Here is a 27,518-nt window from a genome sequence, read left to right as displayed (position 1 = left end):
GTCTCCTGGTGATCCACGGTCACCCAGCCAGCTTTCATGCCTAAAGTGGAACTAGAATTCACCGTTACCTGGTGATTGGCCCAAAGTCACCCAGTTGGCTTCCTTACTTAAGGCGGAACTAGAATTCTCCGTCTCCTGGCGATTGGCCCAAAGTCACATAGCCATCTTTCCGGCCTAAAACTGAACTAGAACTCCCGGTCTCCCGGTTTCTAGCCTTGGCGCCTTGACCCCTCAAACCCGCCTCCCCCCCCCTTTTCCCCTTCTAACCCTCTCTGCCACCCCCTCCTCTTCCTCCTAGGTTGCTCGTAAGCTGGTGATCATCGAAGGAGACCTGGAACGGACCGAGGAAAGAGCCGAGCTGGCCGAATCGTGAGTGTTCGTCCTCTGGCCAGCTCCTGTCGCATGTACACCCAACACCCCTTTCTGCCCTGCTCCGCATGTGTTGCTAACACCAGTCTTTGCCCCCCCACACCCGCCACACCCCACTTCCCGGTTAGACGAGGCCTGAAGCTGTGGGGCTGATAGTGGAAGGGGGAGAGCGTTGGACGTCGCTCCTTCCTGTCCCGTCTCGGCCTTTTCTCGGAAGGACAACCTGGGGGCTGACTGCTGGACGTCCCTCTTCAAAGGCTACAACTCCGGTGCCTTTGTCAGCCCAACATGGCAGGCCTCTCATTCCCCCCCACCCCACCCTTCACCACCACCACCACCCCGGGCACTTTGTCCCCAGCTCTTAAAGCAGGGGTCTCCCACCGTGGCAGCGTTAAGACTTGTGGACTTCAAGTCCCATTATATCTCAGCCAGCAAAGCGGGGAAGATGGCTGCACCAGCAATGGGTGGGTAGGAAGTGGTAGGAGGGAGGGAAGGAAGGAAGGAAAGAAGGAAGGAAGGAAGGAAGGAAGGAAGGAAGGAAGGAAGGAAGGAAGGAAGGGGGAAAGAAGGGAGAGGCAGGAGGAAGAGATGGATGGAAGGGAGGAGGAAGGAAGGACGAGATGGAAGGAAGGAGTAGGAGGAAGAGATGGATGGAAGGAGGAGGAAGGAAGGAAGGGGCAGGAGGAAGAGATGGATGGAAGGGAGGGAGGGACGGAAGGACGAGATGGAAGGAAGGAAGGGACAGGAGGAAGAGATGGATGGAAGGGAGGGAGGGAAGGAAGGAAGGACGAGATGGAAGGAAGGAAGGGGCAGGAGGAAGAGATGGATGGGAGGGAGGGAAGGAAGGAAGGACGGACGAGATGGAAGGAAGGAAGGGGCAGGAGGAAGAGATGGATGGAAGGAAGGAAGGAGTAGGAGGAAGAGATGGATGGGAGGGAGGGAGGAAGGAAGGTAGGAAGCAAGGGGTAGGAGGAAGAGATGGATGGAAGGAAGGAAGGGAGGGAAGGAAGGAAGGAGGGGGGAGGAGGAAGAGATGGATGGAAGGAAGGAAGGAGTAGGAGGAAGAGATGGATGGGAGGGAGGGAGGAAGGAAGGTAGGAAGCAAGGGGTAGGAGGAAGAGATGGATGGAAGGAAGGAAGGGAGGGAAGGAAGGACGGACGAGATGGAAGGAAGGAAGGGGCAGGAGGAATGGAGATGGAAGGAAGGAAGGAAGTTTGGAGACCTCCCATTCCTGCCCCAGACCACCGGTTGCATGTCTGAGTCGGCCTGGACGATAGTTGCGCCAATATGGGCTGCGTTGAATCACCTTCCACAAAAAGCAAACCTGGAGTTGCGGCTTTCGTTTTTCACCCCGTCGAGCTTCCTGGCCTCGTGTAATGCACCCTACCTCCACCCCCCTACCCAGCCCACCCCTGTGGCACGCCCACCCCCATACAGCCCCCCCCAAATCCTCTCCCTCCCGCCATGCATGTGTTGTGACCAATTTTTATTTTTCCCTTTTTTTCCCCCCCCGCCCTCCGCCTTTCCTTTCTCCCTCGTCCGTCCGTCCCTTTTACGGCTGCTTTGCCTCTCTTTCTGCTGTTGTTGTCGTTGCTGCCGCCATCGCCGCCGCGCCTCTCCGGCCCCCCTTCTTCCCCCCTCGAACCCGTGGCCGTCCTTAAACCAGCCGTTTACGAGAAACGAATGAGCAGAACCGCCTGATGGACCAAAACTTGAAATTCCTTTCTCAGGCTGAAGAAAAGGTACTAATCCTCTCTTTCTCTCGCTCGCCTCCCTTGGGCGCCGAGGCTCCGAAATTCTCATTTTTTCCTCCCTCTGTCTGCTCTTCCCGTGCACGTCGCTCTTTTTCTCCTCTCCTCGCTGCTTTCGATGATGCTTGATGGGCTCTGCTTTCCCTGACCTGGCCTTCTCCAATACCCCCCCTTTTTTCCCCCCTCTTCCCTTTTTTTTTAAAAAAAAAAACATTTTTGCTTTCTTTCAAACTGACAGCCGCTGTGGCTGCTGGTTTTAGCTAGGCAAGCTCCCACCCGATTCTGGCACGGACGGGTTGCTTGGTGGCCATCCTCGCACCTTGTAACCTATGCACCTTGGCCTTCTGGTGCCCCCGCCCCCCCATATACGATAGAGTAGGATAGAGGGAAGAGAAGAGAAGAGAGAATAGGATAGGAAATAATAGGAAATAACAGGAATAGAATAGAACAGAACAGAACAGAATGAATTAGGAATAGAATAGAATGAATTAGGAATAGAAATAGGATAGGATAGAATAGAATAGAATAGGAATAATAGGAAATAACAGGACTAGAATAGAATAGGAAATAACAGGAATAGAATAGAATAGAACAGAATAGAATGAATTAGGAATAGAAATAGGATAGGATAGAATAGAATAGAATAGGAATAATAGGAAATAACAGGACTAGAATAGAATAGGAAATAACAGGAATAGAATAGAATAGAACAGAACAGAACAGAATAGAATGAATTAGGAATAGAATAGAATGAATTAGGAATAGAAATAGGATAGAATAGAATAGAATAGAATAGAATAGAATAGAATAGAATAGAATAGAATGAATTAGGAATAGAATAGAATGAATTAGGAATAGAAATAGGATAGGATAGGATAGGATAAAAATTAGAATAGAATAAAGTTTGACTATAATAGAATAAGAATTAGAATACTATATAATCAGAATAGAATATAGAATAGAATAGAAAATAGTATATAGAGTAGAATATGGAATTGAATAGAATAGAGAACAGAGAACAGATTTGAATAGAATCGCAGAGTTGGAAGGGACCTTGGGAGGTCATCTAGTCCAACCCCCCTCTCGCTCCAGCGAGAGACCCTCGTCCATTTCGGACCCAGTGGCTGCCCGGATAGGATAGAATGAATTAGGAATAGAATAGAATGAATTAGGGATAGGATAGGATAGGATAGGATAGAGAATAGAATAGAATAGAATAGAATAGAATAGAATAGAAATAGATTAGAGTAGGGTAGAGTAGAGTAGAATTGAATTGAATTGAATTGAATTACTGTGTTTCCTCAAAAATAAGACCGGGTCTTATATTAATTTTTGCTCCAAAAGACGCATTAGGGCTTATTTTCTGGTTAGGTCTTATTTTTGGGGGAATACGGCTGATTATCTTAACTGGGGCTTATATTACTAGCATCCTGAAAAATCACGCTAGGACTTATTTTCCAATTGGGTCTTATTTTCAGGGAAACAGGGTAGAAAAGAGAATAGAATAGAATATAGAGAACAGAGAATAGAGAATGGAATGGAATAGAATAGAATAGAATAGAATATAGAAAATAGACGGAATGAAATAGAAAATAGGAATAAAATAGGAAATAATAGGAAATAGGAATAGAATAGAATAGTTTTATTGTCACTTTGAATGTACACTAATTGGCATACATTAAAAATGAAATTTCGTTGCATACAGCTCTTAAAGGGTCACCCCCTCCAATTTTACACCACATAGACATGACAAGATCAATAAATACAAAATTTTGTAGATACCCACATATGTTATAGGACACAGAGAAACCACACAGTCTCGTTCGGATATATACATGTTTATATATTTAGCTACTGTTTGGACCTTTGGCTACCCTAAAGCTGGCATCTCTAGAAGCTGCTGGAAAGTGATAGCAAATTTTTTTTTTTTTTGCGGCTCCAAGCAGGAAGTCCTAATTTTAGCATTAAAAGAACCGCCAAAGAGGGTTGTCCTCACATTTCATCACACCCGACCCCCTTCCCAGCTCAAAGATTCACTTCTCTTTCTTTCTGTCTCTTCTCTCCATCCCTCCCTCCGTGTCCTTTTCTTTCTTTCTTTTTTTCTTCTCCTCCCCCCATCCTTTCTTTTTCCGCCTTCCCCAACACGCGCAGTAAATGTTCAGAATTGGAAGAGGAGCTGAAGAACGTTACCAACAACCTCAAATCGCTTGAGGCTCAGGCGGAGAAGGTAGGGCGGTCCTCTCCACTCCCCTGCTTAGAAATGGAAAAAAATCCACCCCTTTATGATGATGATGGTTAGAAATGGAATCACAAAATCCCTCTGTGGTCTTTGGAGGTTGGGGTGTTGGTTTCTTGAGTCTGCTGAGAAAACAACCGTGAGGTCAGTTGGTTAGTTGTGTTAGTTGTGTAACCTGTATTTTGGCTGTCATAATTTTAACTCTCCATAGCTATTTTATATTTTATTTATTTTACTATTTATCTATCTGTCTCGTCTATCCTATCTATCTATCATCTATATCTCTGCCTCTAACTATATCTGTCTATCTATCTTTATATATCTATCTGTATCCTCTATATCATCTCTATCTATCTATCTATCTATCTATCTATCTATCTATCTATCTATCTATCTATCTATCTATCTATCTATCTATCTATCTATCTATCTATCTTATCTATCTATCTATCTATCTATCTATCTATCTATCTATCTATCTATCTATCTATCTATCTATCTATCTACTATATGTCTATCATCTCTCTCTCCCATCCCTCTGCCCCTCTCCCTCCCTATCATCCAAAGGTGTACCGTTCCATCCATCCAATCTATCATAACTATATCTATCTATCTATCTATCTATCTATCTATCTATCTATCTATCTATCTATCTATCTATCTATCTATCATCTCTCTCTCCCCATCCCTCTCTCTCCCTCCCTCCCTCCCTATCTTTTATTCTTTCTTTCTTTCTTTCTTTCTTTCTTTCTTTCTTTCTTTCTTTCTTTCTTTCTTTCTTTCTTTCTTTCTTTTTCTTACTTCCTTCTTTCCATGGGGTAACTGGACATTCTTACAATATTAAGAAGATAAAACTATATAAATAAAATTCCTAAGCATCTGTCTTTTTTTCCCTCCTTTTGAAGTACTTTTGACGGACAATGTTTAGAGGAGTTACAGGTAGTCCTGTAGTTATGACCCCAATGGATGTGGCTAAAGTTGCACCCAATTTTACGACCCTTTTTGCAGCGGTTGTTAAGTGAAACACGTGGTCATTAAGGGGGTCCTGCTTCCCTCATTGGGGGCTGAAAGAGAGCAGCTGAAATTTCCATATTTCTGTCTGGGAGGCCTAGAATAAAACCCCCAGATTAGCTGAGTGAGAGTCTCTACCCCGATCAGGGACCTGATTTTGGGGGATGAAGCTGTGCTTAATGTCCTCGCACACTCGGTTGCGGCTGGATTCTTGAGCGTGTCTTTTTTCTCCTCCAGTACTCTCAAAAAGAGGACAAATATGAAGAGGAGATCAAGATTTTGACTGACAAACTCAAAGAGGTGAGTGGCGCATGAGGCTGGGTGAGAACCAACCTAGATCTAAGGAGAAACTTCCTGACAGTTAAGAACCATTAACCAGTGGAACGGCTTGCCACTAGAAGTGGTGGCTGCTCCCTCCCTGGAGGTTTTTCAAGAAGAGATTGGACAGCCATTTGTCTGGAATGGGATAGATAATGAGATGCGATGACTTTTACTGTCAGTTTTGAATGAAATTATACACACACACACATATGGGTTGGAAACATGCAGAAGAGGCCTTCAACCTGCAGTGGATAAACAATGGCTAAAATGATGATGATATACATATATACATATATTAACTATACACCATTTAGGATACACAGCGGGGAAAAAGAATCTTGAGAGTTGAGAAGGTTGATACTATACACTGAGCAGGGGGTTGGGCTAGAGGACCTCCAAGGTCCCTTCCAAGTCTTGTTATTCTGTGTCGGAGACAGGATCTTAGTCTTGAATGGGAGAAGCACAGATGTGAGTTTGGAGGCAAACGCAACCAGCCTATTAATACCCTGTTTCCCCCCAAAATAAGACGTCCCCCGATAATGAGCCCAATTGGGCTTATTTCAGGGTTCAAAATAAATATAAGACAAGGTCTTATTTTCGGGAAAACATGGTAGATAGATAAAAAGAAAAAGAAAGAAAAAAAGATAGATAGATAGATAGATAGATAGATAGATAGATAGATAGATAGATAGATAGATAGATAGATAGATATGGATGGATAGATGATAGAGATATAGAAAGATAGTAGATAGATATAGAGATATAGATGATAGATAGAAGATAGATGGAAGAGATAAATAGGGATGTATGGATGGATAGATGAGATATAGAAAGATAGAAAGATAGTAGATTTAGATAGATAGATAGATAGATAGATAGATAGATAGATAGATAGATGGATGGATGGATGGATGGATGGATGGATAGATAGATAGATAGATAGATAGATAGATAGATAGATAGATAGATAGATAGATAGATAGATAGATGGAAGATAGATAGATAATGATAGATAGAAAGATAGATTATAGATAAATATACCCTGTTTCCCCCAAATTAAGACATTCCCCTGATAATAAGCCCAATCGGGCTTTTGAGCACATGGCAATAAGGCCAAGTGCTTATTTCAGGGTTCAAAAAAAATATATAAGACAGGGTCTTATTTTCGGGAAAACACGGTAAGCTAAATCCAAAATTAAAAAGCCCATGTTAGGTTTAGCGTGTTTGGTTATACGCTTCCGTACGATTCCAATTTTTCTTCAGCCTCTGATTTCACAGCCGTGTATTTTTTTTTGGGGTGTGTGTGTGTGTGTGTGGGGGGGGGGATTGGTCGACCTTCGAACTGTTTGGATCCCTTAAAACTTCTTTTCCACCTGCCCTGCTTTGAAACCGTCCCCATAATTCAGCCGGGAACGCCGACCGATTCATGTTTCTCCTCCTTTCCGCAGGCAGAGACCCGAGCCGAGTTTGCCGAGAGATCGGTAGCCAAATTGGAGAAGACCATCGATGACTTGGAAGGTAGGTTCCAGCGGAGAAGCAACTCTTGTGGAGATTTCTCAAGTCATCCGGGTCGCGGTTGTCCCCCCCCCAAGGTGCTTTTTCCAAAGCCGACGGGAGTTCGTTTTTCCTCGAAGAGGTTTCGCTTCTCATCCAAGAAGCTTCCTTCAGTTCTGAATGAAGAGTCCAGTGATGGGGATCCTCTTCGGCACCGATTGCCCGAACCGGAATGTGTGCGTGCCGGAAACCCGAAGACCAATTGGGCGGTGTGCACATGCCTGTTTTCAAGCTATTTTCAGGTCTGGTTTTTTTTTGGCCATTATCAGGCTATTTTTGGCTCAAAAAACATCCTGTTTTTTGCCGTTTTTTGCCGTTTTACAGAACAGCTGGCGACAGCGCACGTGTCCAGAGAGAGGCTCTGCGTGCCACAGGTTCGCCATCATCATGGGAATAGAGGCAGGATGGAAGGATCTGTGCTTCTTTGCAGTCATCTGGTCATTGGAACTCCCTCCCTCCCTTTGAGGCCATTTAGAGACCACAGATAAAACCTCCCAGCGGCTCAGCAAGAGCGCTAAGGACCGAATCACTGCAAGGCATATCCATCCTCCACCGTTCAGTCAGAACCGAAGAAGCTCCTTGGATGAGAAGCGAAACCTCTTCAAGGAAAAGTTGGCCTTTTGAAAGAAAAACAAGTTCGGGGCACGGGGCTTCGTGAAAAGCATATTGACAGCACGGAAGCTTCCGGCCTAATATGGCTAATATGGGAGTTCGGTTTTTTTCTGGAACGCTGACGCGTATATCGCCACTAGAATTTAGAACAAAGATGAGGAATGGATGGTTCTCCAGATATTTTCGAGCCTCAGGTCTTTAATATCTATCACCGGAGGTGCCTTTAAGCTGCCGGGAACGGTTAATATCCCAACATCTGGAGAACAGCAGCCTTCCCACGTCTGATCCAGACCAATGTGCACGGCACCACAGGCGAAAGGATAGATGAGCTCTCTGGGTTGGACCCAGATGTTAAGATGGGGAGGAGCCTCGAACCTTCGGCCAGCTGTTTACAGCCAAGCAAGATTCTCGCCGTTTTCCTTAAACCAGATTTATTGGGAAAGGACGCCGAGATTAGATTTCTGCAGTTCCTGGATATGTTTGAGTTTATTACGCATCTGATCTCTCTGTTTCTCTCTTGAGACTTCGTGCCAATCCCATCTCGGTGCGTTAGGGATTATATAGCTAATTGTTTTTCTCATGAAGGAAGAATATGCAAATCTATTACCCCACCCACTCACCCACCCACCCGGTCATATTTTTTGCAAATTGCAGACTCTGGAACATGATGGGTTCCTGATCTGATAGGCACGTTTTTATATGTAAAAGTCCTTTCCCTTTTTAGTATTAAACTGACAACGGGCCACACATTTTAATGGATTGTAATTTTAGGATCGTTAGACCGTGCATAATTGACAAAGACTGGATTTTATCCTAGATTTTAGTTGTTATTTATTATTTTATCCCAGAATGTTTAATTGTACATTTATCCTGAGCGTTATTATTCGTTCTGGTCTTCTGGTCTATGACTGTAATAAACTCAATGGAATATATGTAAAAGTTGTAAACAGCCCATCCCTGAGCCCAAAATTGTTTTCTCCAGCCATTCTGGGCCCACACAAAGCACCATTGTCTTCCCCCTACGGAATTCAAATTGAAGTGGGGCAGGGCGAAATCTTGAAAAGAAAGAAAATTCTATCTGCTGTGTGTTTTCCAGCACAAAATAACCGAGCTAGGCCACAGCTGGGTTTCAGTTTGTTCTGGACCCAGGACCCGATTTCCTTTTTAATTTTCATGGAGATAAAATAGATGTTTTTAAAACTTTAGTTTACTTTATTTTACTTTACTTTTACTTTACTACTTTACTTTTACTTTACTTTACTTTATTGTCTTTGCACCTCATACAACAAAATTAAATGCCACCTTCGGTGTACATTATAATTATAAAAATAAAACAAACACATCCTTCACATTCTATACAATTGAATTGAAAACCCCTGATATTGCATTAATATTGCACTATGCAATATTTGCACCGCAGCTTTTGAACAAATCTACGAAGTTTTTCCTTCCTTCTTTCTTTCTTTCTTTCTTTCTTTCTTTCTCTTTCTTTCTTTCGTTCTTTCTTTCTTTCTTTCCTTCTTCCTTCCTTCCTTCCTTTCTTTCTTTCTTTCTTCCTTCCTTCCTTCCTTTCCTTCTTCCTTCCTTCCTTCCTTCCTTCTTTCTTCCTTCCTTCCTTTTTTCTTTCTTTTTCTTTCCTTCCTTCCTTCCTTCCTTCTTTCTTTCCTTCTTCCTTCCTTCCTTCCTTCCCGTCTTTCTTTCTTTCTTTCTTTCTTTCTTTCCTTCTTTCCTTCCTTCCTTCCTTCCTTTCTTTCCTTCTTCCTTCCTTTCTTCCTTCCTTCCTTCCTTCCTTTCTTTCCTTCTTCCTTCCTTCCTTCCTTTCTTTCTTTCTTTCTTTCTTTCTCTCTCTCTCTTTCTCTCTCTCTCTCTCATCTCAAATCCTAGAAAACCGCAGTAAGGTTTCTTGCTGTTCCTTGCAAGGTTTGGTTTGCGGGTTCCCCTTCTAGCCTGTCTCTCTCTCTCTCTCTCTCTCTCTCTCTCTCTCTCTCTCTCTCGGAAAATCAACCTGGTTTGACTCTGACCCCACCCACTCTGTTCTCCCTTTTGATGATCTCCCCCCCCCCTTCCTCCAATCTGTTTTAGATGAACTCTATTCTCAGAAATTGAAATACAAAGCCATAAGCGAGGAACTGGACCATGCCCTCAATGATATGACTTCCATGTAAATATCGACGTTTGCAGTGTGCTGGAGGGTGGGTGGGTGGGCGGGCTTGTGTGTTGGCCTTGTGTTGGGCATGCTGTGTGTGTGTCGGGGTATGGGAAGGTGGAGAGGGGGGGGCGCAGGGTTTTGGGGTTAAGCGATGCTCGCAATACCTTGAGTGACCCTCTGCTATCTTAACTTGCTGTCCCGTGCACGATTCCCAGGCCGGTTGAAAGGATTACCCCGTTTCTTTGAAGGGGGGTTGCATGTCTGTCCTTTGACCCTCAGCTTTGGGGGAGATATTAACCCCTTACGCTAAAAGCCATACGCCTGCGGGTGTCTCACCGACACTGTTTGAAGCTTGGATGCTGCCCACCGGCCACCACGGAGGGTGCACCGAACGAATTGGGACTCCCCCACCCCACCCCTGTCCGATCCGATTAGGAAGTCGTTCTACAATGATCTTGAGTTGTGCCTGTCAAAGGCGACACGCAACATTTTACGGGGAAGGGGACACGCCAGCCTTCAGCAACACCAGGGGTGGGATTCAGCCGGTTCGAGCAAACCGGATGTTAATTTTAATTCGGTTCCACGTGGAGGCTCTGGGAGGGTGAAAACCGGGCCTACCGGAAGTACCAGAAGTCTGAAAAGGGGCCCATTTCTGGCCTCCAGAGCCCGGGGGAGGCTGTTTTCGTCCTCCCGGAGGCTTGAGAAAAGCCTCCGGAGCCTGGGGAGGGCGAACTCCCCCCCCCACGCTGTGGTGCAGGAAGCCGACCAGGCCATGGCCACGCCCACCCAGCAACTAGGCAGAGAACCGGTGGCTAAAATTTTTCAGTCCCACCCTTGAGTAACACCCAACAACTATGGGGTCAACCGCGGGAAGGAAAGGCCGTAAAATGGGGCCAATCTTGGCTTTAACAAATGTCTCGCTGAGCGACAGACATTTGGGGGGTCCTGTGCAGTCATACGTCGAGGACTGCCTGTAAAATGTGCGAGGGTGTATCGCCAGGTAGAGAAATCTTCTCCGGACAGCCCCTTGATCCGGTGGGGTGGTTGTCGCTTTGTCGAAATTGTGGTGCCGGTTGGTTGTGGCTCGCTCAAAACTTCTTTGGCGTCGGGCCAGAAACCTTACAGCAAAAAAATCTTTGACATTTCCACTGAGTTGTGGTTGGCATGGTTGTGTGATTTCGGGCTCCTTCTTGGACCCTCGGCTTCTCTTAACTGCACCCGTCCGTTTGTTGCTGCACGAGGGTTGCGTCCTTTTTCCTGCTCGCCTTGTCCCTTGCTTGCTGCCCCAACACGCACACACACACACACCAGTCCCCAAAAGCTAAAATCTTCGTTCTCTCTCTCTCTCTCTCTTTTGCAAACAGATAAAACTGGTGATTCCAAAGCTCCACTTAGTGGCTCAGCCTGCAGCTTTCGAAGTCTGCCTTTTATTAAAAAAACACCCTTCATCCGGCTCCTCGTCTTCTTTCCTTCCTTCCTTCCTTCCTTCCTTCCTCTTTCGCTCCCCTTTTAACTTCCTTCTTCCCTCTGCCCCTTTCTTTTTTCCTTCCTTCCTTCCTTCCTTCCTTCCTTCCTTCCTTCCTCCTTCTTTCCCTCCTTTAATTTTCTTCCTCCCTGTCCCTTCCTTCCTTCCTTCCTTCCTTTCCTTCCTTCCTTCCTTTCCACCTATTTATCTTATCTAACCTCCTTCCTTCCTTCCTTCCTTTCCACCTATTTATCTTATCTAACCTCCTTCCTTCCTTCCTTCCTTCCTTCCTTCCTTTCCACCTATTTATCTATCTAGCCATCTTCCCCTCTCCCTCCCTCCTTCCCTCCCTCCTATCCATTTATCTAGCCATCTATCTTCCTCCCTAATCCTACCTCTTCCCCCCCCCCCGCGCCCCCACTCCCCAAATCTCACATTTACCCCATTCCGGAGGGTGAGGCTCCTCATTCTTTGCACCAGTGTCCTCGGTCCGGCGGGGGGTGGACGGCTGTCCGGTCTTGCACGCCTCTCCGAAACAAAACCACCTTTGTGATCTGTGGCCTTAGTGGACTTTCCTTGGGTGACTTTACTCGGGGGTGGGTGGGTGGGGGCTGTTTCTTCTCTGCAGGGAGCCGCCCCCCTCCCTCTGCTCACTCGCTTGCAGCAGAAGGAGGCGAGCGACGCCGGATTGGGGCAGGGCTCGGAAGCGTTGCGGCTGTGTAGCTCCTGTTGTATCGCTGTCACTGGAAAAATAAGAAAAATGCACTCATGTTGGCTTGTGTATCGTTTGTTTCTTCGGGAACCCCTCCAACCACAATTTCCTGGTTAGATGGGGACGGCTGCTGTGGATTTACAGAAAGTCCTCAATTCACGACTGTTCAAAGTTACGACAGAGCCACTTAATGACCTGTTGTTGGTGCCCTTTCCTGTTGTCACATGATCGCAGTTTGGGAGTTTTCTCCCCTTGTTTCCGGCATTTATTTCCGGGTTTTGGTATCCAAACACCTGTTACAGAAAATGATCTTCACTTATCGAGCACACCATTCGCTTATACAAGTGAAACAAAAACGGCCGTAACTTTGAATCCGATCCCGTAATGCCTTCAGTTGCTTACGACCGTAGCTACGGGCTCGATTCCCGTCATAAATGAAGGACTATCTGTACCATTTTGAGTTTTGTGACACAAACACACACACACACCCCTTCCCCAAACTCTCCAAAATTTCAAAAGCTTTTCCATTTGACGCCCTAAATTTTTAAAAGATAAGAGGGGCGGAATCGTTTCAAAGGATTTGACGAAACAGAGAGTCTCAATTCCCTCTCAACGCTCCGAAGCTGCCCCGGTTTGCTCGCGGGTTGCATATTTTCTACGGACGCTAACCATGAATAAAATCCATCAAAACCCAAAGGTAAAACCTTCACACCCCTTGGGTAACGCTTATAAACACTCGCCATGTTTGAACAGGGAACCCAACCTATAAAAGGCCCACTTTTGGGGGTCCCATTCAAAGATACAGGTAGTCCTCGACTTACGACCCACAACGGAGCCCCCAAATTTCCGTTGCTAAGCCAGAACGCTTGTGAAATGAATTGTGCTCCGTTTTAAGACCTTTCTGGCCACGGTCGTTAAAACGAATCACTCTATAGTTGTGCACGGTTATTAAGTGAGCCTGGCAAAAGGGGGAAATCGCGTGACCGCCAGGCTATACGGCCACCGTCATAAATACGAGTCGGTCGCCAAGCGAGTCTGAGTTTCGAGCCAACGTGAATGCAGAGATGTCGCAACGGTGCGAAAGATGAAAAAACAAACAAACCCTGATCCTAAATCGCTTAAAAAAAAAAAAAGTGCTGTCGTAACTTGGGACGGTCACTAAAAAGAACAGCTGTAAGTCGAGAACTGCCTGGATATGCCAGTTATCAGGACACCCGACTTTGGATCAGGTGACTGGATGGCCAGATGGTCGTAAGTGCAAGGACCGGTCGGCCGGAAGTTCCTTTTTCCACGACTGCTGTGGCTTTTGTGATCGGCCCACTTAAAGGAAACTGAGGAAAGGGGGGAAAACGAGAAAAAAACCACGTTCAGAAATGGAAACTTTGGGCCACCAAACGTGGCACGCCTTGAGTGATGGCTGGGCTTCACGTAAGCACTTCCTCTTCTCCGTTTCCCCCTGCCCAACCCACTCCCATCCGTGGGGCGGTGGGGGAGTGAAATTTAGAGGGTGCCGAATAGGAGAAGCTCGGTGCCCCTTCTCGGCGGGGTGGGACGTTCATTCAGACAAAACGATGCAATTGTAGAGGGTGTGTGTGTGTGTGTCTTTGAACCCACTTTCTTGTGGGTATGCCCCCCCCCCCCACGGCATTTTGGGAAAAATTCCCACGCTCTAGACTGGCCGCTTCCAGGAAAACCTTAAACCGGAGTTTCCCAAACTTTCCTTGGTTAAAAGCTCTTTTCCATTCTATTTATTTGCATCCCGCTTATTATTTTTTTACAAATAACTCAAGGCAACGAACCTACCAAATACACCTCCTCTCTCTTTTTTCCCACCCACAATGACAACCCCTTGAGGTGGGTTGGGGTGAGAGGGAGGGACCGGCCCAAAGTCACCCAGTTGGCTTTTGTGTCTAAGGCAGGACTAGAACTCACTGTCTCCTGGTGATTGGCCCAAAGTCATTCAGCCAGCTTTCGTGCCTAAGGCGGGACTAGAACTCACCGTCTCCTAGTGATTGGCCTAAAGTCACCCAGCTGGCTTTTGTGTCTAGAACTCACCGTCTCCTGCTAATTGGCGCAAAGCCACCCAGTCTGCTTTCGTGTCTAAGGCGGGACTAGAACTCACTGTCTCCTGGTGATTGGCCCAAAGTCATTCAGCCAGCTTTCGTGCCTAAGGTGGGACTAGAACTCACCGTCTCCTGGTGATTGGCCTAAAGTCACCCAGCTAGAACTCCCATTTTCTTGCTTGGTGTTTTAACCATTAGAGGAAACTGGCTGTTACCAGAAATTATTACCAAACTTCAAGGACCGGTCACAGTAGCCTTCCTACAGCATCAGCTTCCAGCGGTCATAGCTTCCAGCGGTCACTGAATGAATGCTCGTAACTCAAGGACTTGCCTGTATTATAAAAAGGACATCGCTGGATGTGAGCTTGATGTCGCTTCCACAAACGGTCATGGGTCATTTCACTGGTTTTTCAAGATCCTAGGAAGACTTCGAGAAATTCAGAACTATATTTTGGTACAGGTGGCCATCTTGAAGTCCGTTTAAGCCTCCCTGTTGGTCATGGGCTTGTGTATTTTGTGAGCCCCCCAAAATTCATTTGACTCTTAAGTGGGTTGGACATGCCAGTAGGTGACGGCTGAAACCTGAATGGATATTGGGGTATGTCAGCTGTCGTTCCTGTCTCGCCATAAACCTGTTTCTTTGTGGATCCATTCATAAACGGAGGCAAGCTCCGTAATGGCTTGAAGCTCCACATTGGCTTGAAGCTCTGAATTATTGGCTTGAAGCTCCACACTGGCTTGCAAGCTCCGAATTGGCTTGAAGCTCCACATTGGTTGCAAGCTCCAAATTGGCTTGCAAACTCCGAATTGGCTTGAAGCTCCGAATTGGCTTGCAAACGGCAAATCCTGATTTATTTGGCAATTGTAGCATGCCTCGGTGGAGGAGGTGGGCTTCTTTCTGGGGCTACTAACCTTCCCTTTTCTTTCTTTTTTTCCTCCCCTCTTTCTCTCTTCTCATTCTCTTCCCCCGCCCCGCCCCACCCCGTTTTCTCCCCTAATCTCTTCCTTTCTGCGGGGCCACCTCCAGACCGCCTCTCCAGCCAACTTGAAAAAAACCAACTGCTGGCTAAGGAACTGAAGTCAACTCTGCATGATCTGTGCGATTGACCAAAAAAAACCCCCAAAAAACCAACAACCGTCCACCAATTTATTTTTTTTTATTTTTTGGGGGGGGAGACCCAGTTCCTGGGGTGGCTGCAGGCTAAACGGGGGCAGGGGAAGGGAACCCGCCTCTATGAAGGCAAAGCACCCCGTTTTTCTGTCAGGTTAAGGCCACTGAATGCTTTTCAGCCGTTGACGCTTCGGCTCTTAAATCGCCACGTTTTCTAAGCTTAAAACTGCGCCAATCGCACACAGTCCGTTGCCTTCTTGTAAACCGAATGCCAGGAAGCTTTAAAAAGCGTTTGCGCGTTTGAGAAATATTTTATTTTTGTTGCCTGGGGTGCTAGAGAGAGAGAGAGGCTAATTCAGGCCTTTTCGTGTGTCGTCCCCCCCCGCCCCCCGTCCCTTTATATTGCTGCCTTCAAATTCCCCACTTCTCCCCACTTTATAAAATCTCTTCCGCGTTTTTTCCCCCCCCGGTTTGTCCATCCGCTCGGTTTGCACGGGTCATCTCGCCCGCCGTTTTCCTAACACGTTTCCTGTGTTGCCAATAAAAAAAATTACTTGGCCCGCTTGTGATAACGCCTGAGGTCTCCTTATTTCTTCGACCGCCAATCATTTTTAAACCCGATGTCCGCGAAACCACACATACACACACACACAAAACCCCTTTTGGGTAGGTATCTCCAGCCCCTGGCATCGCTTCAGCTGACGGGCAAGGATGATCCGTGGCTACGGGAGCTCTATCCGGCCGGTGATAACGGAAGCTGGAAACGGCCAGAGGCATCTTTAAGTTTGTGTAGGAAGCATGTTTTATTTTTTTTAATTTGTATTTTTTTGCACTGGAAAATATCTATATCTATATCTATATATTGCTTTCATAAAAGGCTGTTTTCCCAGTTCTGGCTGTTCGTTGTTTGGCCTGGAACGGACTCTGAATCGCGTTTTCCCTTTTTCCTTGCCGCTACGGAGTTGGAAATACTGGGGAATATTTCCAATCTACCCACACCCCCCCGAAAAAATCCTAGCCATTTCTGCTTTGCACACAAGGCGGCAAGCTTTTCGGCTTTGGTCACCGGGGGGTGGGGGTGGGGACTTTGACCCAGAAATGGAAGATCTGAGTTCTAATCTTTTGTCGGCCGTTCACGCTTCCTCAAGCTCAGCTACTTTTGCAAGATCGACGTCCCTGCACCCCCCCCCCCCAAAATAAGCATTTAAATGAACAAGCCGCGATCTGGCCAGGCGTGACAAAGTGCCCTGCCTGATGTGGGCCTTCTTGCGGGGTGAGGTGGGGGGGTGTATGAACCTCGGTTTGCTTCCCCAGGGAAGGCCCTTGATGGTTTTGATTTGAGGGTCAGCTTTTAAAATGGATCCTTCGCCCTGCACGTTATCTTGAACTCCGAACTCTGCTGCATTTTTTTTTCATATTATTATTATTTTGCAAAGCTCACAATTCCCTTTGCCCCCAGACCTTCAAAAAAAAAACACCAACCCCCCCCCCTCCGTGCCTCTCTTCCACGCAAGGCAGGAAAACGCAAGCTGAAACCTCACAAGCTAAAATGTTGTTTTGTCGTCGGAGCTACGTGCGTGCTTGTGTGTCCTCCCAGCCCAGAAATGTGGTTTCAGTTGTGGTTCCAGATTTGGAACCGGGGTTCTGGAGTAATCTGTCCTTGAAACCAAGAACTGAAAATTTCAACATTGGCAAGCAAAACTGAAACGAGAGGGGGTCCTTGGAATTCTTCGAGCTTGGTGCTTTCCTTGCAGATGTTTCATGACCGGACTAGGTAACCTCATCAGTGCTGGTAGTGTTGACGTTACCTAGTCTGGGTGTTGTGTCTGCGCCGCCCGAGCCGGGCCTCCTGCCAGAAAGTGACTCGGAAAGTGAGGGGGAAGGGCCATCAGGACTTATCTCGGGAGCACCGGCTTCCCTAGCTCAGCTCCAGGAGCCAGAGGTAGGCCAGGTGGAGGAGATAACGAGGCCTCCATCCCTTGACTCTTTCCCCCCCCCAGGCCACCCCTCCAGACCCGGCTGATGGCAATCAGGCCTGGCTAGACCCTAGGTTTCGTAGGCAGGAGAGGCGGGAACAACAGAAGCAGGGATGGGGCAGGCCTAGGAAGTGCTGCGTCATGGAGCCACACCCCACAGGATATAAAGGCAGCAAGAGCTGCTGTGCCTCTTCGTAGCAGGCAAATTAACTGCTTAACTAAGAGCTGAAGTACTGTTTGTTCCTGGGTGACTCATCGGCGTCGAGGGAGATAACGGAGACACTTGGCAGACGCTCGCTAGTTTGCTGCCAGAGCTGATAGTGCCGGCTAATTAAGAACATCGGGTCATGAAATGCTTGCAAGAAAACAACCAAGCTCAGAGAGCACCAAAGACTCCTCATTTCTACCCGAGCTACAAATATTCTCCTTTACGGGTAAAAGATTGGAGTGACGAGCGCATTTTCTTAAACCTTGGTTCAGCCCGCTGCACAAAATTGGTGAAGGAAGGTTACGCGAGTTGCGTTTTGTGTGGGGGTTTTTTTTCCCCCCAAGCGCACAAAGTTCTGCTTATCTTTGGGCAAAACGGATGGCCAAGCGGGCACAACGGCCAACCCACAACCGCACGGGGTTATAGATGAACGAGAGAACCATTCCCGGTGGGAGCTGGCTGGGTGGGTGGAAACGCAGAAGCACAACCCGCGCCGATCGAAGCTTTGCGTGGCAGCATGGCAACGCCAGGGGTACACCTGTTTTTTGGGGGGTGGGGGGTGGGAGAAACAAAACGCAGCAAATCTCGGAGCCCCGTTTAACATTTTCTGTCCTTCCTTCCAGATAAGCTGAAATGCACCAAAGAGGAACATCTCTGCACGCAACGGATGCTGGACCAGACCTTGCTCGATCTGAACGACATGTAAAAAAGGGGGGAGGGCCCCGACAGCAGCCCCCTCCCACCCCTTCTCTCCACCCCGCGGCCCCTCCCGAGCAGCGATTCTCTGCCGAGTTCAGCTCTCTCTCTCTCTTTTTTTCAAGATGAAAAAAAATAATATACCAGAAAATTAACAAGTCAAAAAAATAATACCAGAAAGAAAGAAAAAAACAAGTCATATATAAATTACATTCCTGATGCTCGGGGCCAACTCAGTTCAAAAGCCTCTGCCCTGTTTTTATTTATTTTTTCTTCCTCGTCCGCCAGACATGCCCAAATTTTCCGCCAGAAGGAAGGAAGGAAGGAAGAAAAAAATAGGCAAACCCCCCCCCCCCCACTCTCCCTTCAAAGAATTTGAAGGGAGCGAACGACTGAAATGCACCCTTTTTTTAGGCATGAAATTATATGTGGCTGGTGCGTGTTTCGGGGTTAATGGCCCTCCCTTTCCGAACACGCATCGCGAAGGCTCTCCCCCCGCCCCCCCCGTGCACAATGTCGAAAGCACGCAGCTTTTTAATGGATGTGCTGTTTTGTTCGCCTCCCGAATTCGAATGGATGGATCGAATAATTTTAAATCCCATCGTTTGTCCGAACAACCAGCAAAGCTTTTGCGGCATCCGCTAACCCAGAAAAACATTCTGCAAGGAAAAGCCAGCCTTTCCCTCTTGTTTCTCTCCCCTTTCTCCCGTTTTTTTTGGAATATTTAATTTGGTTGTTTTTTTAGGATATAAATTGGGCTGAGGTGTGCTTTGTCCGTTGCTATTTTAATCCGTGTTTTTATAACCTTTTTTTCCCAGCTGGGGGAGAAAAAGAACTGTGTTTATAACAAAACAAAACAAAAACATAATCGGGGTTCGTGTGTGTGTGTGTGTGTGTGTGTTTTTTTCATTTAAAGTTTCCTTTTCTTTAAACCCACGTAAATCGTTCTTAAGCTCCTTCTACGCTCTTATTTTTTTCTGCACTATTTCTGACCGGGGAAAACACTATATCCGAGTAACCCGTTTTCTTCTCCACTTAGGTTTAAGTTTCTGGGTGCTTGGGTGTTCTGTGCGTTAGGGGTTTTTGTGAGGAAGAGGGGCTTGTAACTTTTGGGGTGCTCCTGAATACGAGGGGGAGTTTTTTTCTCCCCCCCTTCTCCTGTCCTGTTTCTAGCCGGTAGCTGATCGTTCTGTCTTGAAAAGAAACTTGGATGTATGGGGACACACCTCTTGTACTCTCAAAATTTGATCCCCTAAAAGTTGTGTTAATTATCCTTATTTTTTAAACGCATCTATCTCTGTATAGGCCTTTGGGGTGGCTTAGGAAGAATACTGTATACGCTGCCGTGGCTTTTCAGAGCCAGTGTGTGTATTTGGGGTGGGGAGGGGGGCGGAAGGGAGGAATAAGGAAATTATATCAAGCCTTTTGATACTAAAAAAAATAAAGCTTCGGTCTTTTATTGTCTTTTTTTTTTTGAATAATAAACAGAAACATTCCCTCTGCTCCTTTGTGATTTCTTTTACTAGGATTTTAGTGTCAGTTTCGTTTACTTAATTGTCATGGCACCTCGTACGACGAAATTAAACGCCATCTTCAGTGTACATTATAAAGAATGTAACAAAAACACACATCCTTCACATTCCGTACAATTCTTTTTCACTGGGGGTTGGCGGTGTTTACTATAATTAGTCCTTGGCTTACGACCACAGCTGAGCCCAAAATGTCTTTTGCGGAGACACTGAAGTGAGCTTTTCCCCCGTTTTGCGACCTTTCTTGAGACGGTTGATAAGTGGATCACCGCAGTTGTTAAAATAGTAAGACGGCTGCGAAGCGAAACTGGCTTTTCCCCATTGGGTTTGCTTGTCAGAAGGTCACAAAAGGGGATCACGTGACCTCGGGACACCCCAACGGTCATAAATATGAGTCGGTTGCCAAGCGTCTGAATTTTTTTTTTATCAGCTGCAATCATCATTTAACAACCCCATAATCCTTTGCGGGGTGGAGTCTGGGTACCCGAATGGAGCTAGCAGAGTGTTTTACTGGCCGGATGCCTTTCCCTGTTGCCAATGCGGAGTTTTGTTCAGCAGATATATTCAAGTTGCGCCAAGGGAGAGAAATATCTGCCTCTACCTAGGATTGAACTCACAGCCCTCTTGATCGTGAGGCCCACCTGTAAGTCACCGCATCACTCCGTCACGTGAGCTGCAATGGTTGTGTTTAAAATAGTCGGGTTTTTTTATATATATAATTCCAGTGATGTTAACTTTGAACAGTCACTAAATGCACTGTTAAGTCAAGGGCTACCAGGATTTGTGTTTAGCTGCATCTTCTGGCACAGGAGATCAAGGTAGCGGTGGCTGTTGTTGAATTAAGATTGAACTGGCTGCGTGGTGGGGTTTCCTTGAGGTGGTCCCACCTGTCCTGCCCTTTGTGTAGCATTCATAGAGTTTTGGGGTTCTGACGACCCAACTGTATGGGGTAAACTTGGTTTAGTTGTGGTTTGCTCATCCAATCAACGTTTAGGGTGAAGGCAGCTTGCGACAGCCCCCATCTGTTTATGAGAAATCTGGTGGGAAGGTCTCAAAATGATTGGGACGAAGCAGGTAATGAAATTGATTTTATTTGCCAATTTTCATTTTTTCTTTTCAGTCAACAACCAGACTGTCTTGTTAAATTCACACAACCATGCAGAAGCTCCCATCAAGTTAGGTCATTGGTGGTTCGGCAAACTTTTTATCAACCTAAAGTTTGGGTTTCGATGTGTTGAGGCAACCCAGCTAATTCAGGGACTACCAACGCTGCTGTTATGCCATTGGTTAGTTGCGAAGTCGTGTCCGGCCCATTGTGACCCCATGGACCACGTTCCTCCAGACCTTCCTGTCCTCTGCCATCATCTGGAGTCCATTCAAGCTCACACCGACTGCTTCAGTGACTCCATCCAGCCACCTCGTTCTCTGCTGTCCCCTCCTCCTTTTGCCTTCCATCGTTCCCAGCATTCGGCTCTTCTCCATGGAGTTCTTCCTTCTCATTAGGTGGTCATAATATTTGAGTTTCCTCTTCAGGATCCGGTCTTCTAAAGAGCAGTCAGGGTTTGATCTCCTCTAGGACCGACCGGTTGGATTGCCTTGCAGTCCAAGGGACTCGCATTACTCCATAACGGTAGGAATTAACCAACCCCCCCAAATTTGGGTTTCACCATCAAGACCACAATTTCTAGAATGGCCACATATTGCATTGAACTGGGGTTTTTTTTTTGTATTGCAAGTCTAGGCACCACCACCGGAGGGCAGCCAAGGCCAGGGTTTAGGATGTCCCCCAACTGCCCTCTCTTGGTCGTCTGCAGTATTGCAGCTCAGAGATAGCCGGTTTCTCTTTGCTGTTTCAATGTATAAAATCCCTGGAGTCCGCGCAGGCGCAAACGCGAGGAAGCGTGCGTCTTCTCCCACGTTTTAGAACAGCACGAGGCGGAGAAGGGCGACCGCGCACGCGCAAGGCAGAGGACAGAGAGCGCGAGGCTAAGAACGCGGTCGGGCGGCGCATGCGCACAAGGGCAACACGCGCTGTCGGGGAGCAACGCTTTAGGGCCGCCATTTTTGGAGCCGGCGCCGCCGCCGGCCTCCTTTCGAAGATGAGGGCGGTTTCCCGGCCGGGTCGGGCTCCGCCACCACCGCTTTTCCTCCTCGCCGTGGCCCTTCTGACGGGGCCCGCGGAGGCCTACAAGCTGAATGTGCCAAAAGTGCTGCTGCCCTTCAGCCGGGATAAACGGGTGCCCTTCATGCTGGGCGCTGAGGGCGGTTGTTATACTTGGTGAGGGGGCGGGGCCTCGCGGGGCGGGGCCGAAACGGGAGGAGTGGTGTGACGTCACGAAATGGGGCGGGGCGACAACCCGGAAGTAAGAGGACTGTTAAGCTATTGATAATAGAGCCGGAACTGGAGAAAAAAAGATTTTTTTTGCTAATTAATCCAAAATTGAACAAAAAAAATAATTCAAGAATTAAAAAAAAAATCTGCTATTATTAATGTATTCAGAATTGGAAAAATATCCAAGATTGAAAAAGTATTAATAATTCATCCAGAATTGGGGGGGGGGAGAGGGGGAAATTACTGCTAGGACTAATTCATCCAGAATTGGAAAAATAACTAAGATTGAAAAAAGTATTAATACTTCATCCATAATTTTTTTAAAAAATCAATGCATTCAAGATTGGAACAAGTTATTAATCCTAGATTGAAAAAATATTAATAATTCATCCAGAATTATTGGGGGTAGGGAGGGAAATTACTGCTATGCCAAATTCATCCAGAATTGGAAAAATATTGTTATTAATTATTCATCCAGAAAAGGGGGGGGGGAGAAATCCAGCCCTATTGCTGATTCATCCAGGATTGAAGAGACATTGTTATGAATAAGTCAGAGGTGGGTTTCAGCAGGTTCTGACTAGTTCTGGAGAACCCGTAGCGGAAATTTTGAGTAGTTCACAGAACTGGAAGTAAAAATTCTGATTGGCCCTGCCCCCCATCTATTCTCTGCCTCCCAAATCCCAGCTAATCAGGAGGAAATGGGGAGTTTATAGTATCCTTCCCCTGCCACAGAACCGATAGTAAGAAATTTTGAAACCCACCACTGGAATAAGTCATCCATAATTGGAAAAAAAATCCCAATCTACTGCTAGTGCTAAACCACTGAAGATGAGGGAAGATGCCTTCTAAAAAAGCACCTTTGGGAAATTGAAAAGGTGTGTGTGTGTGTAATCCATTGTTGTTACTAATTTATCCAAAATTGAAAGGAAAAAAAAAAACCTCTATTGCTAATTCATCCAAGATTTGAGGGGTGGGATTTCTATTGCCAAAATTTAGCAAGCCTAATAGCATTAGAATTAGTTGAGGTCGGTGGGTTTATTGCTAACCACGGAACATTATCTGGCCACGGAAGTGTCTTGGTTCCTTAAAATACTGTTTGAAGGAGCCTGATTTTATTTCATCCATAAATTTATCCTCTTTTATATAAGGGAGTAGTAGTAGAGAGGAGACATCGACTGGGTTTTGACTTTCATAGAGAAAAGTTTGCTGATGACGGGAATCAGCTCCCAGTCTCAGATACTGCTGTGTTCTGTCCCCCCACCTCACATAAGAAGACACATGAGCAAACGACGTCTACTAATAATTTATTTTTACAAGCCGACCTGAGTCCCTTTAGCAGATAAAAGTTCTGGCAGCTACTTTCCGAATGCCTACCAAGTTTCTTATCACCTCTAGAAACAGGAGTCAGTATATCTGTAGTCCGTTGCTGGGGCAACCAAGAGTTCAAAGAGTAGTCAGAAGTCATTCACAAAGTCCAAGCCTTAATTCCGAAAAATACCCCATCCGAAGCTCACGATATGCAGTTTTTGTCCGTCACAGAGCCTGCAGAACAACCCCACCCACTTTTATCCCCTGTGGGGCGTGGCTCATTGACTCAGTAATCTCTGGCCCTTCCACACCTCTTCCTTTGCTGCGCACGCCTCTCCCTCCGACGCTGCCTGGGATCAATCCAAGATTGATCGTCATCACTCTCTATTAGTGGGTGCTCCGACATGCCTTCCTCCTGGCCTTCAGCTGGAACCTGAGGCATTGCTAGAAAGGAGGGTCCTGGAGAGGGAGGCCTTGTCAGTTCCTCCCCATCACTTTCAGAGTCATCTTCCTCCGTGAGGAAGACGGAGTCACAACATGCTGCCTGAAGTCCAGTCGAGACCAGCAACTGCTGAGAAGAGAGGGAGGATGAGGAGTTACTGGTCGTAGCCAAGCTGGGTGTGGAAAGAGAAAAGTCTTAAGCATCTCCTGTTCTCCTCTGTAGGTATTCCACCCGCCATGACATGGTCACCATTGATCCAATCTACGAGAACGGGACTCTATGCTCGCAGAAAGCGCTGCTCACCACCCGCTCTCTGCAGGCCACAAAGCTAGCCAGTGTGATCATAGCAGAGGAGACAGGTAGGTGGACACAGGAAGCTGAAAGGGGAACGCTGCGGATCCCATTAGTTAAAAAATTCCGATTGGTGGGATTGTCCCTGCCCTTTGGAACGTTCTCCTCCAGAGGCAGGGCAGAGAAGAGAAATAGAAATAGATAGAAATAGAATCAAATCAAATAGAAATAGAATAGAATTCTTTATTGTCCAAATGTGATTGGACACACAAGGAATTTGTTTTTGGTCCATGTGCTCTCAGTGTACACAAAGAAAAATAAAATACATTCATCAAGAATCATAAGGTACAACACTTTGTGAGAGTTAAGGCATTTCAGACAAGGGACTGTCCAGCTCTGTCACAGACCGTTGGGGGCCTATCCACTTTCTCTCTAAATCCAAGATGAGATTTGAGGTGATTAAAGGCATGGTTTATCGGGTTGGCTGTTTCACCCTGTTTTTGCCGGCTGGCAGCCGAAAAAAAGGAGACGCAACCTTGTGGTTGGTTTTTTTCCCCAGTGACGGGCCACTTGCTCCGTTGTGACATCATCGTGGATCTGATCGAGCAGGTTGAAATCGTCTCCCGGACTCGAGAGATCTACGTGGAAGATTCTCCCTTGGAGCTGAGCGTCAGAGCTTTGGATGCCGAAGGTGCTTGATCGAGATCCTGCCCGGCCCAGAGAGGATCACCCAAACCCTTTTCCGTAATCCGCTTTCCCAGGCGTCTGAATCGGGCAAAGCTAGAGAAATAGGCCTTTTCAGCTGTGTCTTTTTTTCTCTTGGCTTTCAGGTCTCCCTGAAAGGCCATTTTACCTGCCTGGTCCCTTCATTGTGGTGCTTTGGGTACCAGGGGAAAAAAATCTACTCCACCTCTGGGAAGGGACATAAAGGTGTTTCTTAAACATTCAGCCACTCGGAATGAAGAATACCTGATGGTCATCACATCTATGATGGCCACAAGCCCTTAACTCGTCTTTGTCTCTCTGCAGGGAACACCTTCAGCAGCCTGGAAGGGCTGGAATTTGAGTGGAGCGTCGCCAAGGACGACGAAATGGAAAACTTGGAGCTCTCGAAGAAAATAAGGTCAGGCTTGAGGGCAAATCGACTCTGTGAGACTAGGTGGTGGTGGGATCCCCAGAAGCAGAATCGAGTTTAGAAAGTCTTGGTAATAATCTACGTAATAGATAGCAAAAATTAATTTTTTTTAAAAAAATAGATACACCTTTTGTTATGAGATGCCTGCGATCCTGGAAACAAAATGCCTGTTAAACCAGGTTAAGTTGTGGTCCCATTTGTGAGCAAACCATGTTGGAGGTACAGCAGATGAGCAGATGGGTGGGTGGGAAGGTAGGTAGGTAGGTAGATAGATACATAGATAGATGACGGATAGATTAGATAGATGTAGGTAGGTAGATATAGGTAGGTAGGTGGATGGATTCTAGATAAATAAATAGTAAATAGATGATAGATAGATAGATAGATAGATAGATAGATAGATAGATAGATAGATAGATAGATAGATATGATGGACAGATAGATGGACAAATGTTCAACTGATTGCAGGAACTGTGCCTTTTGTCCCCTCTGAAACCTGGGGTTTTTTTTTGGTTCTTCTCCAGGATTTTAAAATACTCAGAGGCGGAGTATTCCCCACCCGACTACATTGTCCAGATGGAAACGGAGGAGAAACAAGGCGACAGGATTTTGGTCTCGGGAATCAAAACCGGGGCAGCCGTCATCAAGGTCCGAATCCAGGAGCCTGTTTACAAGGTGGGTAAGACAGACGAGGGCTCCGGGGGTGGGGTGGGGGGGTCAGTGGCAAGGCAGGGTCAGCCAGGGACCGACCCCCTTGGTTAAACCGAGAGTGCCCTCAACAACTCTGCCCATTTTATTTATTTATTTTATTTATTTATTTATGCCCATTTCCCCCAAACCGGTGGGGGGGCAGGGCGGGAAGCCCCATCTCAAGTCTCTGCTTTGTTCCTCCCTCCTCTCGCCCAGAAAGTTGCCGCGGCTTTGGTGCGCCTCTTGGTTTTGGAGAATATTTTCCTTATGCCTTCCTACGATGTCTTCCTGCTAGTGGGAGCTTATATCAAATACAGAGTTGGCAAAATAGTTCAGGGAAAGTTCACAGGTAGGCCGTTGCGACTGCCCCATTCTCTTCGAACGTTGCTCAGGGCAGCAAAGCAGATGGGGTGGGGGGCTGGGGGTGTCTCCCACCCACCCACCCACCCACCCTGTCTGTTGCTTAGAATGTTTGGTGAACCGTGAAGCTCGTTCAGGGTGAGTGAGGAACATCTGGAATCCCCGGACTGCTTTCCTGGGGATTTGGAGGAGATTCTCCTCCAAAGCTGGTGTGGTCTTAACTCTGCTAGCCTTAGGCAGCTTCTAGCCAGGTGTGCTTTTTTGGTTAAGCCATGGTTAAATCCATCCTGGAAACCCAGAGTGCCTTTTGACGGGAGTACGTTGAACAGGAGTGTTTGACAGAGACTTTGAAGATCTCTGGACTTCAACTCCCAGAATTCCTTGGCCAGCAGAGCTCTGGGGAATACTGGGAGTTGAAATCCACAGATCTGGAAGCAACTCAAGTGAAGAACAATTGCCCTAGAGTAAAGTGACCAGATTTCAGCGATGGCAAAGCGGGACTTTTTGGAATTGCCGCGGGACGCGGGACAAATTATTAAAAAGCGGGACTGTCCCGCCAAAAGCGGGACGTCTGGTCACTATACCCTAGAGCAGTGATGGCTAAACCTTTTGGCCATCATGTGCCAGGAGCGGTGGCATGCGCGTGCCCACACCCATAATTCTATGCGCCCTGTCCCCGCACATGCGCGTACAACCCCCACCACCACGCTCCCAGCACGTGATGGCACGGTAGGCCCGTTTTTTGTTTTCCCCAGCCTCCAGAGCCTTTCTAGGAATCAGGGGAGGGCGAAAACAGCCTTCCCACACACACCCCCGCCAGAGGCTGGAAATGGACTGACCCGAAGTTGGCAAATGGGCCTCTGTGGGAGAGGAAAGCTGTTTTCACCCTCCCCAGACTCCTAGAAAGGCTCTGGAGGCTGGGGAGAGAGGAAAAACGGGGCCTTCCCCACCACCTCCCGAGGTCCCCCGGAGGCAGCGAACAGCCTGTTTCCCTAATTCTGGTGGGCCCAGAAGGCCTGAAAATCAGCTGAGCTCCGTGCCCACTGATATGGCTATGCGTGCCACCTGTGGCACGTGTGCCATAGGTTCACCATCACGGCCCTCAAGAATGTCTCTTGCAGCTGGAGGCTTGTTCGAGGCTGGGAATGGGTCAGATTTCTAACAAAACTGGCTTCGGGGAACAGCTCGTCTGTCAA

General features: G+C 46.9%; 2 protein-coding genes across 10 annotated transcripts in view; both read left to right on the top strand.

Annotated features, from left to right (window-relative positions):
- Positions 1-19,737, top strand: part of TPM3 (tropomyosin 3) — a 48,717-nt gene extending 28,980 nt beyond the window's left edge. For 2 of the 9 annotated variants that reach the window (XM_058159803.1, XM_058159808.1), the window contains 6 exons: positions 299-369; positions 2,037-2,112; positions 5,606-5,668; positions 7,138-7,207; positions 9,938-10,016; positions 11,369-11,898. In XM_058159803.1, coding sequence (XP_058015786.1) covers positions 299-369; positions 2,037-2,112; positions 5,606-5,668; positions 7,138-7,207; positions 9,938-10,016; positions 11,369-11,372 — 363 coding nt within the window. In that variant the 3' untranslated portion in view covers positions 11,373-11,898. Of the gene's footprint in view, positions 1-298; positions 370-2,036; positions 2,113-4,272; positions 4,349-5,605; positions 5,669-7,137; positions 7,208-9,937; positions 10,017-11,368; positions 11,899-18,162 lie in introns of those variants that run through there. The other 7 variants (XM_058159801.1, XM_058159806.1, XM_058159804.1 and 4 more) reach the window with 4 other exon arrangements.
- Positions 19,738-25,170: 5,433 nt separating this feature from the next.
- Positions 25,171-27,518, top strand: part of NUP210L (nucleoporin 210 like) — a 33,377-nt gene continuing 31,029 nt past the window's right edge. Inside the window, exons 1-3 of the mRNA XM_058159793.1 lie at positions 25,171-25,260; positions 25,797-25,947; positions 26,179-26,311. Of these exons, the coding sequence (XP_058015776.1) occupies positions 25,229-25,260; positions 25,797-25,947; positions 26,179-26,311 (316 nt within the window). The 5' untranslated portion in view covers positions 25,171-25,228. The remainder of the gene's footprint in view (positions 25,261-25,796; positions 25,948-26,178; positions 26,312-27,518) is intronic.

The sequence above is a fragment of the Ahaetulla prasina genome, chromosome 17 (assembly GCF_028640845.1).
Source record: "Ahaetulla prasina isolate Xishuangbanna chromosome 17, ASM2864084v1, whole genome shotgun sequence".
Taxonomy (NCBI): Eukaryota; Metazoa; Chordata; class Lepidosauria; order Squamata; family Colubridae; genus Ahaetulla; species Ahaetulla prasina.
This window is presented reverse-complemented; position numbering and strand designations above follow the sequence as displayed.